Here is a 14,817-nt window from a genome sequence, read left to right on the forward strand (position 1 = left end):
GCAAGGAGTGCCCCCCTAACTCCGAAGGCTCTCAGCCTTCTGAGCAGATAAAGCCTACTGTGGCCCTTCCTGTACACTGCATCCAAGTGATGGGCCCAGTCAAGCTTATTATTGAGGATCACACCAAGGTACTTATAGGTGTTGACTATCTCAATGTCATTTCCCTGAATGTTCACCACTACTGATGGATTTTTTCCCTTGCGAAAGTCCACCACCAATTCCTTGGTCTTCCCGGAATTAATCCTAAGGTGGTTCCTCTGACACCACTCCACAAAAGCTTTTTAGTAGCGTAGGGTGGCCAAGGTCTTCTGCGGACAACTCAATGTATTTTATTTTATCGGCAGAACAAATGCAGAAATCTGCCCAGGCTCTGACGATATGTCATATAGTCCTCCCAGTTGGCTTTAGATGAAGACCAGGGGTGACCGGACCCGTGGTTGTTTGAGTTCGGCCAAACTGTGGTTCAAAGCTCGGTTCCGTGTCCGCACTTGACCCCGAACCCAAGCACAATAGAAGTCAATGAGGACCCAAACTTCAGTGCTTTAAAATGGCTGTAAAATAATTATAGTAAGGGCTACGGGGCTGCCAAAGGAAAAACATGGGGGTAAGAGTAGGAAAAGTGCCCTGCACACAAATGTGGATAGGCAAATGGCTGTGTTATTTAAAGAGTAAAAAAAAAAAAAAAATCTAGAACCAGGAGGCAGAGGTCCAAATGGAGGAGGAGGAGGTATGCAACACTTTTTTATTATTTGGGGAGGTCCCAAAATTAATCGAATGGCAAATCGAGTATAACAGTGGCTTTGTGCAACTGGTGTATAGTTGCGTAGTTGTTTAGTCAGCCAAAGGTATGGACAATTCCTGTTCGATACACACCTGGTTCATGTTAATTAATGGGAGCTTGCCCACGTTATCTGTGGACAGGCAGATGCGCCTGTCTGTGATCACCCCTTGAGCTAAACACACTTTCCGGCAGTACACTTGCCGCAGGGCAGACCACCACCTCCGAGGCATAAAAGGTGAGCTCAGGTCATGTATTTAATTTGTAGACCCAGAAGTTAAGTGGGGCAAACCCATCACTTGGTACGTGGAGATGTGTGGACACGTACTCTTCCACCATGTTGCGAAGAAGCAGCCTCCTGCTATTATGGACCATATCAGATGGTGGTGCTGGATGTTGTGGCTTGCTGAGAAACTTTTGCCACATTTCAGCCATTCTAACCCTGCCTTCTGAGGTGGTGGCGGTGCCCCAGCTGTGTTGGCGATTTCCTCCTCCTCTGCCCTGTTCTTCCACTGAGCCCCCGCTGTCAGGTGGAGACGCCGTCAGTAGTGTCTCTACCAGCATACGCTTGTATTCACTCATTTTGAAATCCCACTCCAGTGAGGGAAGTAATGGTGGACAGACAAACATCCAGCAATCCGCGGTGGTGGTAGGACTTGGGCTAGAATGCATGACGCCTCTGTCCCTGCGATAGAACGCATGACTCCTCTGTCCCAGCCGCCACTACATTTACCCAGTCGGCAGTTAGGTTGATATAATGTCCCTGATTGTGCTTACTGGTCCACGTATCTGTGGTTATGTGGACTTTGCCACTGATGGCAGTAGAAATGCTGTCATTCAGGATGATGGCTCGTGGCTGGATAGTGGGTATCTCCTCTTTCTCTAGAGAGTTTGAGGCATGGAGAGCTGAACACTTCCATGCTAGGTGACACTGGTGGTGCTGTCACATCCTCTCTCTTGGCAGGCAGGCAGGTGGCCCTGTTGATCGTGAGCGGGAAGAAGAGGCCGAGACCTCAGCAGAAGAGGGAGCAGGAGGAGGCTCAGATCTATCATGCTTTTTAAAGTGTGTACTCCACTGCATCTTGTGCATTGAATTCAGATGCCTCGTCATGCAGGTGGTGCACATGTTCAGAAGATTTATGCCTCGCTTCAGGCCCTGACTGCACTTTGTTCAAACCACCATGCCATGCCAGAGAACTCCTTCGAGCTGACTTTGGTTTTGCTCAGTTCGTTGACGCGGTACAAAGTACTGTCTAGGTTCTTCCCGCTGAACTTTTGCTACCTGCTCCCTCTTTTGCAGTGCTGCAGGGGCAGCATGACCACATCCTCTTCCTCCGAACTGTGCACGTCACTAGGATGGACTTCCTCTCCTTGTGGAGTCTAGGACCTCCTCTTCCCCCTCATCATCTTCCACCCAGTCCTCACTCCTGCCCTCCTTGCCAGTCTGCACACTGCAGAAAGACGCTGCATTGCCAACTAGGTTTCGTCATCATGTGAGATGTGCTGCGGTGGTCCACTGACCGTATGCACTAGTCCTCCCATGTACTCATCCTCCAACATAACAGATGGTTAGGCGTCAGTGCACTCATTTCTAAGGCAGGGCCAGGTGCATGGTCCACGGAAACCCAGCCAGCAGTCATCAAAAAGCAGAAGAGACTTCTGCATGACTTGGGGGTCAGAGTGCTTGGCTGATTTTCTAAGTGGTGAGGTAGAAGCCGGATGATCATGGTCCTCAGGTGCCAACTCTGCGCTTTCTGCAGGGGACCAGGTGGAAGATAATACGAAGGAACGGGAGCCACTGTCAGCCATCCAATGTAACATCACACAACATACTAAGGCCTCAGCATTCGTGTAACGGTATTTGGGCTCACAAAATGGCATATAATGTCCTGTCGCCTGCGTGCACCAGAGGAAGGTGTTGTAGTTGTGCACGTAGCAGGTACAGAACCACCACGTCCTCTCCCTGCAGCAGCTATACCACCAGCAGCAGCTACACCAGCAGCACCACGGCCACGTCCCCTATTTGATGCTCTCCTCGTTTTTTGAAGTGGTTTTTAGGCACACTACTCCCCACAGATACGGGTGCAGGAGTAGAGCAATTTGTTTTTAGGCACACTACTCCCACTCCAGCTGCGTTCTATCCCCACGCTAAGCAGAGCAGAATGGCAGCGGCACCTGTGATTCTGCATTTATGCAGTACGTGTCACGTAGTGCTCCAGCTAATACATGACATGGCTGATAATCGGCCCTCATATGCTATAGAGCCCCCAGGATTTGTCTCGGACCCACCTGTCTTACGTTCATCAGTTTTATGCCTTTGAGTTTGACTGAATATAGTCAGTATCGGACTTGTCTCTGGGCAAGTGAAAAGGCCCATAGACTATAATGGAGACATGGTCCATTTGTTAAATAAAAATATCCAAAACCTTTGCCGTTCCAGCTGTTGTAACACTACAACTCCCAGCATGTGGCATATTGGGGTGCCGCTGGCTGCTTACCCCAGTGCTGCATACGCTGCAATGATTTCAGGACTGCAGAGGCATCGATATGACTTGCAGCTCCGGGTGGGGTCACACTCCTGCGCTGTCGGCCCTCACTTTAGCTTCAGATAAGTAGCAGGACTGTGCGTATCCTGGCACTGCCCGACCCTGACTCTCCGTGAATCACTTAATCGCCCCCCCGAGGTGTTGTGCGACTCAGGGCGTGTGTGACCGCAAACAAGATTCCTGCCAAAATACCAACTCAGATGTTCCCTTAAATGATTGGAGTTGCCAAATGATTGGAGTTGCCATAAAGCGTTACTGAACTTTCAGAAAACCTACTGACATTTGAGATGTTTTCATAGCCGATTACTAGAATAAAGAAGAAGTCTTTAGACAAGCAGTTCTCCCTGTAACACACTGAAGAAGGTCCCTCACTTAAAGGTGTATTCTGGTTTCACAAAATAAAATGTCATTCTTTCCAGGACGTCCATCCTGACAGCACCATGGGGTTGTTCTTTCATCCTTACAGGGACAGGAAATGCACGAGAGGTTAAAGGTCCCCTCCCACACCCACACTCCAGTGTTTTTCCTGTCCCTGTAAGGACAGGCACGAGAGCGCCGCAGCTGCGGCATCCAGAAAGAGGCTTACTGGGGCCAGGAGGTTCGGGGTCCAAACTTCAACTCCTCCGGTCGGACGGTGCAGGGCGGCACCCCCCTAAGGGGGGTTCTCCGCCGGCTGTCCCGTGGAGCGTCGCTCCGGGATTAGAGACCGCTTCCCCCCTGCGCGCGGCTCCCGCGGCATCGGCAGCATCATCAGGAAGAGAGGTGCCTGGTCGGCGGCCGCGTCACTTCCGGGCGTCCGTGGATGACGACTTCCGGTCTCGTCACGGAGGGCGCGTCAGAACGGAGCGGGCCGGCACAGAAGGAAAGAAGACGTTCCGGTGCAAGACAAGGTAGGATAAAACGGGGGCCAAAGCGGGGGACCAGCAGCATATCGACAGGTGACGAGACAGGCCTCAAATTCCCGTCAGCGCCACCGACATGGAGACCAGGACCGGTGATCAGCCAGAGCCAGTGTCTGTGAGTAAGGGACATGGCGGGCTGCTATACCAAAGACAGGAGCTTTAATAAAAAAAACTCCTGTTCTTTATATTAGGATAAGACGACACCAACCTTGCAGCAGCAACGTCTAGGACATCAGGCAAACCCAAATGCCCCATCTGTGCCAGCAAACTACCGGGGGCATGGAAAAAAACCCTATGTGAGGACTGCACCCTGAGGATTGTCAGAGGCGAGCAGGCCGCTTTCCTGACGGAGATGCGCACAATGGTCAGAGACGAGGTCCAGGCCTCCGTCTCTGGGCTGCTACACACTCAGTCTTCCGGCCGGCCCCAGGCCAAGAGACCAAGATGGGAGTCCGACCAGTCATCAGAGGAGGAAATCCGGGGTACAGACTTGGAGGAAGAGGGCGAGATCACCTCTGAACCCCCGGAGACAGAGAAAAGATACCTCTTCACCTCAGAGAACACAGACGAGCTTCTCAGCGCCGTGAGAAGTACGATGCAAATTGAGGAGACCCCGAAAGCGCAATCCATCCAGGACACGATGTTCGGGGGTTTAAGAGCCAGAATTCGTCAGGTCTTCCCAGTTAATGACCATATCCGGGCAATGATCCTGGAAGAATGGGAAGACGCCGAGAAAAGACTGATTGTGCCTCGAGACTTTAAGCTGCGACTTCCATTTAACCAGGAGGACATCAACTCTTGGGACGAAGTTCCTAAGATCGATTTCCCGGTGGCCAAGGTGTCAAAAAAGACTTCAATTCCATTCGAAGATTCTTCCAGTCTCAAAGAACCCATGGACGAAAAGGCCGACGTGCTCTTAAAAAGAGCTTGGGAGGCCTCAGCGGTGGTGATGGAAGCAAACATAGCCACCACATCAGTCGCTAGATCCATGCATCTATGGATCGACCATTTAGAGCAGCAGTTAAAAGAGAAAACCCCTAGGGGTGATATTTTAGAGAGCATTCCCCTGTTAAAGATCGCGACTGGTTTTCTGGCGGATGCTTCTGCCGAATCCGTACAGTTTGCAGCCAGGAATAACTCTTTATCCAATGCGGCTCGCCGAGCCATATGGATGAAAACCTGGTCTGGGAACTACCAGTCAAAAAATAAATTATGTTCCATACCCTTCTCAGGCGGGAAGGTATTCGGGCCGGCCTTAGATAAGATTCTAGAGAATGCCTCGGACGACAAAAGAGGGTTTCGGGAGCAAAAAGGCAGTTTCCCTTTCAAAGATCCCGTCCTTACCAGAGGCAGGAATATAGAGGAAAGGGGAAATCATCTCGCTGGGAGTACACGAAGGGGAGAAAAAGTAGGGCTCCCCCGTCTCGCTCCGGACAAAGTTCCAGAAACAGGAGACAATGACGCCATACCTGTAGGGGGGCGCCTCAGACACTTTGCGGAGGCATGGGAACTCATCTCCCAAAACCCATAGGTCCTCAATACGATCTCCCAGGTCTATACCCTCGAGTTCACCAAAAAAAAAACCAGCACGATTCGTGGTTACAAAACCCCGTTCCAGAGCCCTAATAGATCCTATATGGGCAGACATAAGAGACCTGTTAAGAACAGAAGTAGTGGTTCCGGTTCCAGAAAGAGAGAGGTCAGGGCCACTATTCAACTCTCTTCACAATAAAAAAACCGTTGGGGGAAAGCCGAACCATTATAAATTTAAAACCATTAAATCAATGGGTTCGGTACAAGAGATTCCGAATGGAGTCCCTGAAAACCACCATCCCGCTAATAGACCAGAACGCTGTGATGTGCACTATAGATCTAAAGAGCGTGTATTATCACGTTCCCATCCATCCTCAGTCTCAGAGGTTCCTACGCTTCGCACTAAAAAAAAGGAAGCAGATACTACCACTTTCAGTTTCAGGCTCTTCCGTTCGGCTTGGCATCAGCACCTCGAGTTTTTACGAAACTTATCGCCGAAGTTGTAGCACACAAGACAGGAGGGCATAATCATTGTGCCATACTTAGACGACTTCTTGGTGATATCCCGTTCAGCGTCGGAGTTAAAAGAACAACTCATCTCAGTAATTTTCATGCTCGAGAGCCTAGGTTGGATCCTGAACAAAGGAAAATCGGACCTGCAGCCCAGTACCCAGAAGAAATTCCTGGGAGTCATGTTGGACTCCAAAAGAAGAGTCTCATTCTTGCCGGAAGGGAAGAAGAAACCCACCATGGACAAAGTTCGTCAGCTCGGTCGAGACCAGATTTCAGTAAGAACCGCGGTGAAGATCCTGGGCACCCTAGCAGCATGCATACCCTGCGTTATGTGGAGGCAGGCTCACACAAGAACCCTGCAAAGGGAGATCCTAACAAGATGGGATAGATGGCAGTCCTCGCTGGACAAGAAGATTCGACCATCCCCAGCTTTGAGATCATCTCTGAAGTGGTGGTTCAACCACAGAAATATCAGTCAGGGGGTTCCTTGGATCCTGTCTCCATGTGTGACCATCCCCACGGATGTCAGCAGAGAAGGATGGGGAGCCCACCTAGAGGGAAGATACCTGCAAGGAACATTTCCCAAAAACATCAGCTTACAGTCCTCAAACTACAGAGAGCTGCAAGCGGTTTGGGAGACGCTGAAAAGAAACAATTCGAGCCTACAGAACCAACATATAAAGATCATGTGGGACAACGTGACCACAGTAGCTTTCCTACGCCACCAGGGGGGCCCAAGGCACGGGAAGCTTCAGGATTTAGCAGCCCGCATCCTCACCTGGGCGGAGAACAACTCTCGTTCCCTGTCAGCAGTACACCTAGAAGGCTCCAAAAACAGTGTATCCGACTATCTGAGCAGACAGGAAGTCCGGGCCACCGAGTGGGAACTGAAAGAAGAAATCTTCATAGATTTGTGCCATCGGTGGGGGACACCCCAACTGGACCTCTTCGCGACAAGAAAAAACACCAAGCTAAAGAGATTCTACTCCCTCAAACCGGCGGACTATCCAGAAGAAGTCGACGCCCTGAACCAGAATTGGGGAGGGGTACTGCTATACGGGTTTCCCCCTATCGCCATAATACCGAGGGTCCTCAGAAAGATCCAGGAGTAGGGAGCTCGGGTGATGCTAATCGTACCCTTTTGGCCCAGGCAGAGTTGGTTTCCCCTCCTCAAGAAGATGGCTCAGAATGGGCCACTCCATCTACCAACGACGTCGAACCTACTTTCCCAGGGCCCAGTTCTACACCCAAACCCAGGAACCTACAACTAGCAGCATGGATCCTGAGAGGGACATCCTAAAGTCCAGAGGCCTCTCTGACCAAGTGATCTCCACATTGCAGGCCAGCCGTAAGCCTGTTACGAGGGCAATATATTGTAAGATCTGGAAGAGGTTCTGCTCAGAAAGTGGTAGTACCCCCATAGACCTATCTCGCCCAAATATCCCTCAGATCCTGGACTTCCTACAGGCAGGATTTGATAAGGGCCTAACCCCAAGCACACTGAAAGTCCAGATATCGGCTTTAAGTACTTTCTTCAATTTCTCCCTATCTTCCCATCCATGGATAGCACGATTTACAAAAGCCATCCAGATTAAGGCCCACATTAAGAAAAACTGTCCCCCCGTGGGACCTAAATCTGGTAATTAACACTCTGTGTAGGCCCCCTTATGAGCCAATATCCGAGATAGACATCTCAAAGCTCACACAAAAGACCGTATTTTTGGTAGCTATCACCTCAGCCAAACGATTAGGCGAGATCCAGGCCCTCTCAGTCCAGAACCCCTACATTCTGATCTTCGAGGGCCGCATAATACTCAAATTAGACCCAGGGTTTCTCCCTAAGGCAGTGTCTCCTCAGAATCTAAACCAGGAGATAATCTTACCCTCGTTCTGTCCAGCTCCAAAGAATGATAAAGAAAAACTGTTTCACTCACTGGATGTTAGACATGCGGTCACACGCTACTTAGAAGTCACCCGAGATTGACGACAGGACACAAAACTATTTATCCAGTACGGCGGTAAAAATAAGGGTAGAAGCGCAGCCACACATACCCTGGCAAGATGGATAACATAAATTTTCACCTCAGCGTACGAGGCCGAAGGGTTACCTATACCTGAAGGGCTTAGGGCCCATTCCACCAGGGCAAAAGCGACGTCATGGGCCGAGAGGGCGGGAGCCTCAGTGGAGCAAATATGCAGAGCCGCCACCTGGTATACACCAAACACTTTCTGTAGACACTATAAGTTGGACACTCTAACAGCTAGCCAGTCGACCTTCGGTCGTAGAGTGCTACAAGCAGTAGTCCCACCCTAAGCGAATTCCTACTACTTTGGTATTCCCCATGGTGCTGTCAGGATAAGACGTCCTGGAAAACGGAGATTAGACCTACCGGTAATGTTATTTCGGGAGTCCATCCTGACAGCACTGGTAGTTCCTTCCCTATGATTTCTATTGGTGTCATTATGCTTGTACTAAATCTCAATAAATTTTAATTGCATCCATACTGGTGTGGTACTTGGAAAAATCACTGGAGTGTGGGTGTGGAAGGGGACCTTTAACCTCTCGTGCATTTCCTGTCCCTGTAAGGATGAAAGGACAACTCCATGGTGCTGTCAGGATGGACTCCTGGAAATAACATTACGGATAGGTCTAATCTCCGTCTTCTATAGTGATACAATGACAATTTTTCAATATACTTTCTGTATCGATTTCTCATGGTGATAAATGCCTGTCTCAGTCACGTGATGTACCCCCTTGTGCACTACAGGAGTATATGCTGTTGAAGGGCATATATATGTGTTGCAGATACAAGTTTTTACATCTAGGCCAACAATAATAAGGGAACATCTTCTACGTCTAGAGGAAAGAAGGTTTAATCATCATCACAGGCTATGATTCTTTACTGTACGAGCAGTAAGACTGTGGATTCTTTACTGTTCGAGTCCGAAATTTCTCTTTATTGCCATGTACACCCCTCCATTAACCAGAATAGCACTTTAATGGCAAGTATATAACCTTTTGAGATGAGACTATATATTTTAATGGCAGGTATATGACCCTGTGAAATCTGAATACAAATTAAAGCACCACGTCAGCGTTTTTTATTCATTGCATTAGTGCTGGATTGGTGCTTCTATTGTAAGGTCCCTGCCCCTGATCTTATACTTATCTGCCGCCGTCTTCACCTTCTATCACCGCCGCTCCCGTCGGTCTCTAGCAGCTTGTGTCCTGACGGATATCACTACAGCGAACCGGAGGTCACTTTACAGTTCAAATCTGAGAACTTTTTTCTGGCTGTCATAGACTTGCATTGATAACTTGTGACGTTACCTCTGACTTCCGGCCAATCAGAAGTTGCGATCACAACATGGCGCCAAAGGACAGGAGCGGCGTAGAAAAAAAGATGAAGACAATGGTGCATAAGTATAAGACTAGGGTCAGGGAACCTTAGATTAGAAGCACCACTCCAGTGCTGAAAAAAAAGAAAAAAACTTTTTTGTAATGTCTATACATTTAGTCCATCTCTTTTCTAAACTTAGAATTCCCGTCGAAAAAAATTCTTGATCTTGACCCTCAAAAAACTCCCCAACAGCGGTTTTCACGTCGCTATTGTCGTCAAATTTCTTGCCCCGGAGGTGTTCCTTGAGCTGAGGAAAGAGAAAGAAGTCACTGGGGGCTAGATCTGGCGAATAGTGGGGTGTTCCACCAGTTCAAAGCTCGCTTCTTGAATTGCAGCCATGGCAACTGCAGCTTTGTGAGCCGATGCGTTATCTTGGTGAAACAGCACTCCAGCCCGCAGTTTGCAGCGCCTTTTCTCCTTGATAGCCTCCCGCAATCTTCTTATTTGTTCTGCGTAGTAGGAGCCCGTAATATTGGCTCCCTTCTCCAAATAGTCCACCATAATAATTCCTTCAGCGTCCCAAAAAACGGACGCCATAACCTTCCCTGCTGAGCTTGACACTTTGAATTTCTTCAGCGTCGGTTCGTCGGCTCGTTTCCATGTCATCGATTGTTGTTTAGTTTCTGGATCAAAGTGGTGGATCCAGGTCTCATCTATGGTCAAAAAACGTGACAAAAAATTCTCCTTGTCTGCTCTGAACTTTTCGAGATTTGCTATTGAAATGTCAACTCGTTTCTTCTTTTGCTCGTCAGTTAACATTTTTCGCACCCAACGCGCGGAGACCTTTCTCATATGCAATTCTTTTGCAAGGATTCTTTGAATACTGCCATATGAGATCCCTGTGACCTCAGCTACATGCCTGATAGTCACTCTTCGATCTGCCAACACAACTTCTTCAACTTTTTTCACGTTTTCTTCATTGAGGGACGTGGATGGGCGTCCTTCGGGATGTTCATCTTCCATCGATGTTCTTCCCAGCTTAAATTCCTTGGCCCAGCGTGCAAGTGTGGAATATGGAGGAGAAGAGTCCCCCAATGTTTCCACCAAGTCGCTGTGTCTGTCTTTGGTAGACATTTTTTTCAAGCAGAGGTATTTGATGACAGCTCTGAGGTCGTTTTTTCCATTTTGATGTTCACTCCTTGGCAGTTCATATTCAAATGAATGTAGCTCCCGGGAATCGTGGCCTATTTAAGTGATTTTTTTTTCCTGGACTAGTGGGTACCTAAGAGAGAAGAAAACATTTTATTTTAATTTCTGTGTGCAATAGAAATAACCGATTATCATTACTTTTGGATCGCCCCTCGTACCTCCTGAAACCAGAGTATCGCTTTATTGGCAAGTGTATACCCCTTTCATGGTAGATATTATATCTTCATAAAATCAAAATACCCCTTTAAGGACAGGTTCATACCCCCATAAAACCAGAATACCTCTTTAATGGCAGGTAAATAAACTAGTAAAACTGGAATACCCTTTTAGTGGCAGATATATGCTACCATAAAACCAGTGTACCCCTTTAATGGCCAGTATATATCTCTTATAACCAGGATACCCCTTTAAATAAGACCCATGACTTTCACAAACATTTTTCGTTAAATATTTTTAAAAAATCCCCGAGCTCCCTTGATTCGGACACTTTTGTCCGTTTAGCGCTTCGTCACTCCATTGCAGATATATTCACATTTGTTGCTTTTGGAGCACAGTTTGTGAAATCTCTGATTGTACTGCAGCTGAGCGTTTCTTTAGAGTCTACTCTTGGGTGTGCGCTTTCACCACTCATTCCCAGAGACTGCCAGTTACAGCTTGAGAGCATCTGAGACTGATAGACTGCTTGATCAGCTACTGAACTGTTACTGACAGCATCTGGGATGGAGGGGTGAAAGCGCTCGCCACAAGAGAAGACTAAAGAAACGCCCAGTAGGAATGCAAGCAAGGGATTTCACATACTGTGCTCCAGAAGCAACAAATGTCAATATCTCTGTAACAGAGCAACATATTGCAAAATGAAAAAGAGCGACAGAATCGGGAGAGTGCTGGTAATTTTTATAAAGTATTAACGGCCTTACTCTTGGTGTTTTATCGCCCCTTGTGTAACACACATCACCATATTACTGATGTGTCTGAGCCCAACTTCATCAACTCACATAGGAAACGCAACACCGAAGCCTAAACCTCTGTCACGGTCAGATCAAACTCTTTTCTTGGGGTTTTCCTCCTGTAATAAAGTGGCTGGAGATGTCTTGAGCTTTTTCCAGTAAATCTGGTCTTGTGTAAAATCACTGAAGGTGCACATCCAGTATATAAAGGTAAGAAGGAATTATCAAGACCAGCCACAGTAAAGAACTCTGTCTGTGGAGGCGATGACGTCCTGACCGCCAAGGCCTCTGATATGCTGCAGCGCCAAGTGACTGGTGGTCGAGCCATCATCACTTCTGGTCCTGACGGAGACCATCATAGTGGCAGCGCGGGAGCAGTGGGTAAGTATTGCTGGTTCTTTGACCCTTTAATAACTGTTTTAAAGGCAAAGAAAACCCCTCTTAAAGGGGTTTACTCATCTTATTAAATAGGTATAATTGCAAAATGCTTGTAAAAAGCAAGGAACATTGGAACTTCTCAAGAATAGAGGGATTTTGGTTTATGTAGTTTACAGCTCATTGCCTGGTAACTAGTGATGAGCGAGTAAACTCGTTATTCGGGTTTTCCCGAGCATGCTTAGTATTTTGGCATGCTCGGAGATTTAGTTTTCGTTGCCACAGCTGCTTAATTTGTGGCTGCTGGACAGCCTGAATACATGTGTGGAATGCCTGTTTGTTAGGGAATCCCCACATGTATTCAGGCTGTCTAGTAGCCGCAAATTATGCAGCTGAGACAACGAAAGCTAAATCTCCGAGCACGCCAAAATACTCGGAGGACACCCAAGCAATGAGTATACTCACTCATCACTACTGGTTACATTCAACCTAAGAAGTGGCCGGTCTCCTAGGCAAGGCATTATTTCTACAAAGAAAAAAAAAGTTTATTTCCTCTTTATTGATGCATATCTGATATGTAGTGTGTAGAGTCCAGGCACTGTTAGAGCATAAGTGCCGTATTCTTCCAGACCGTCCAGGAATTTATTCTGGCATCTGCAAGGCAATACTTTTGTGTAAATCCTGTCCGCACATCATAGTATCCTCAATATTACATCATTAGCAGAATGCGTGCTGGAATGATCCTCCCCCGGCCGGTGCGGTCCTTGGTTGGCTGGCTATAATGTATAGCTCAATGGTAGGACCTGGGCCGAGGCAGTAAGGGAGCTGTAGGCTAATAGAAGACGACACACGTCCTTTATGAATGACACTGCTCAGCTGTAAGTAACTTTCTGTGTTGTGTTCACAGTGGACAGAGGCTCCGATGATTTACAGTGGTTGTTAAAAATGGCCCAGAATGACCCCATGCCATATATAAGGTAAGCCGATCGAAGGAAATGGTGGTGGAAAATGCTTTTCTATTTTGGCTGCCCTATTGTAACTGTGTACACATGGAAAAAATGATATTGCTTGTCAATAAAGTGTGCGTTGCACTATCCAGCATTGTCAGCTCTGATTGGACAGTGACAGAGCGTAGGGACACATTCCCTGCCTCTAGGAGCCTCCAGAATAGGTGAAAAGCAATATTGTACCCTCTCCTCAAATGCGATGCAGATCAGTTTTTTGCTTTTTTTATTTTATGGTCCCTTCCATGGTAGTATGGATGTCCTCCATCTTTAGTTATTATTCAAGGAAGACGTACACCGTGCACTCCACAGTAGCGGTCCTCCCTGCGAACGCAATCTACTGGCTGTCGCCCATCCACCGTGGCTGCTGCAGCGGAGAGTGCCGTTCTCTCCACAAATGTGAGAGGCCAACTGTTATTTCAACAATTTCCATCCAAATCCCGATCACCTTGGATTCCTTGATGTCCTTCGATTGGATTATCAACACCCAGAATGCCTTGTCTGACGCCATCTCTGTGCCTGAAATTTCTGACCTTGACCAAAGACACCCATGTTGTTCTGGTTATTCTATGACGATACAAGCTCTCTCTATCTGGAGTGGCTCAGTTGCAGACTGAGTTCTTGTGCTTCATACATTTTTATATGAGTCTTGGGCAGGATGGTCATAGTTTTTGCCCGATTTGACACCCAGCCTCCACAGCGTACAATCCTTTCTATATCTTTAGAACAAGTCATTGCGGTGAGCACCCTAGATCTACGCATCTGTCTCCCCGTTCGAGTCTGCAGTGTTAGTCTTCGGCAGTAACCAGCCCCGGTTTTGATGTCTAGCAAGCCTTTCCTCCCTTTTCAACGGCAAGTAGTTACCACAGATGCCAGGCTGTGGGGGTGGGGAACAGTCTTCAATCATCAGTTTGGTAAGGGCTGTGATCTCTAGAGAAATTCCATTTCTAGATCAGTCTTTTGGAACTGAGGGCCATCTGTCTTGTCCACTCTCCTAAAAGTCATCTGCTTTAGGTTCAGACAGATAGCTCAACCGCGGTCACTTTCCTGAACCATCAAGGGGGAACCATGACCCCATCAGCATTGAGGAAAGCCGCCAGAATTCTTGGATCGGGCAGAGCAGCATATTCCAGTGGTCTCCGAGAAGTGGGCTCTGTTCCAAGAAATATTCAGTCACATTTGTCTTTGCTGGGACACGCCCAACATTGATTATTTTGCATCTCGTGTCAATCACAATGTATTAACCTAAGATGCCAGTTCCCAAGACCCAAGGTCATTCGCGTTAGACATTCAGAGCACTCCACCGGCAGAGTTCTCTTCTCTATCGCTTCTCTTCTCTGCATCTTCTACTTCATATTCTCAAGCGAGTCAAATCAGAAGGCTTTCCAACTATCCTCATAGCTTTGGATTGGTTTCACCAGGCATGGTGTTCCAACCTTTTGTCTATGTCCGTTTCATCCTCGAGAACATTCTATTCATCGTCTGGATCTATAGGGTCATCATGACCTATCTTTCAGTTACAGAAACCTTTCAACGTTCCGATTCTCTTTTTGTGATTCCAGATGGCCCACGGAAAGGCTTGTCACTCTCTGAGACAACCATTGTTCGATGGATCTGATCAGTTTTTGTGGCAGGTTACAAGCCCAAAAATCTCTGCCCCTTCGGATCA

At 47.7% G+C, this 14,817-nt stretch overlaps 1 protein-coding gene across 4 annotated transcripts in view; it reads left to right on the forward strand.

Moving 5' to 3' along the window:
* The window catches only part of TAF2 (TATA-box binding protein associated factor 2), a 238,472-nt gene that overhangs the window by 160,557 nt on the left and 63,098 nt on the right, over positions 1-14,817 (forward strand). For all 4 annotated transcript variants that reach the window (XM_073590239.1, XM_073590238.1, XM_073590241.1 and 1 more), the window contains exon 21: positions 13,052-13,121. In XM_073590239.1, the coding sequence (XP_073446340.1) occupies positions 13,052-13,121 (70 nt within the window). The remainder of the gene's footprint in view (positions 1-13,051; positions 13,122-14,817) is intronic.

The sequence above is a fragment of the Dendrobates tinctorius genome, unplaced genomic scaffold (assembly GCF_039654945.1).
Source record: "Dendrobates tinctorius isolate UK_male_01 unplaced genomic scaffold, ASM3965494v1 ptg000116l, whole genome shotgun sequence".
In the NCBI taxonomy this organism is placed as follows: Eukaryota; Metazoa; Chordata; class Amphibia; order Anura; family Dendrobatidae; genus Dendrobates; species Dendrobates tinctorius.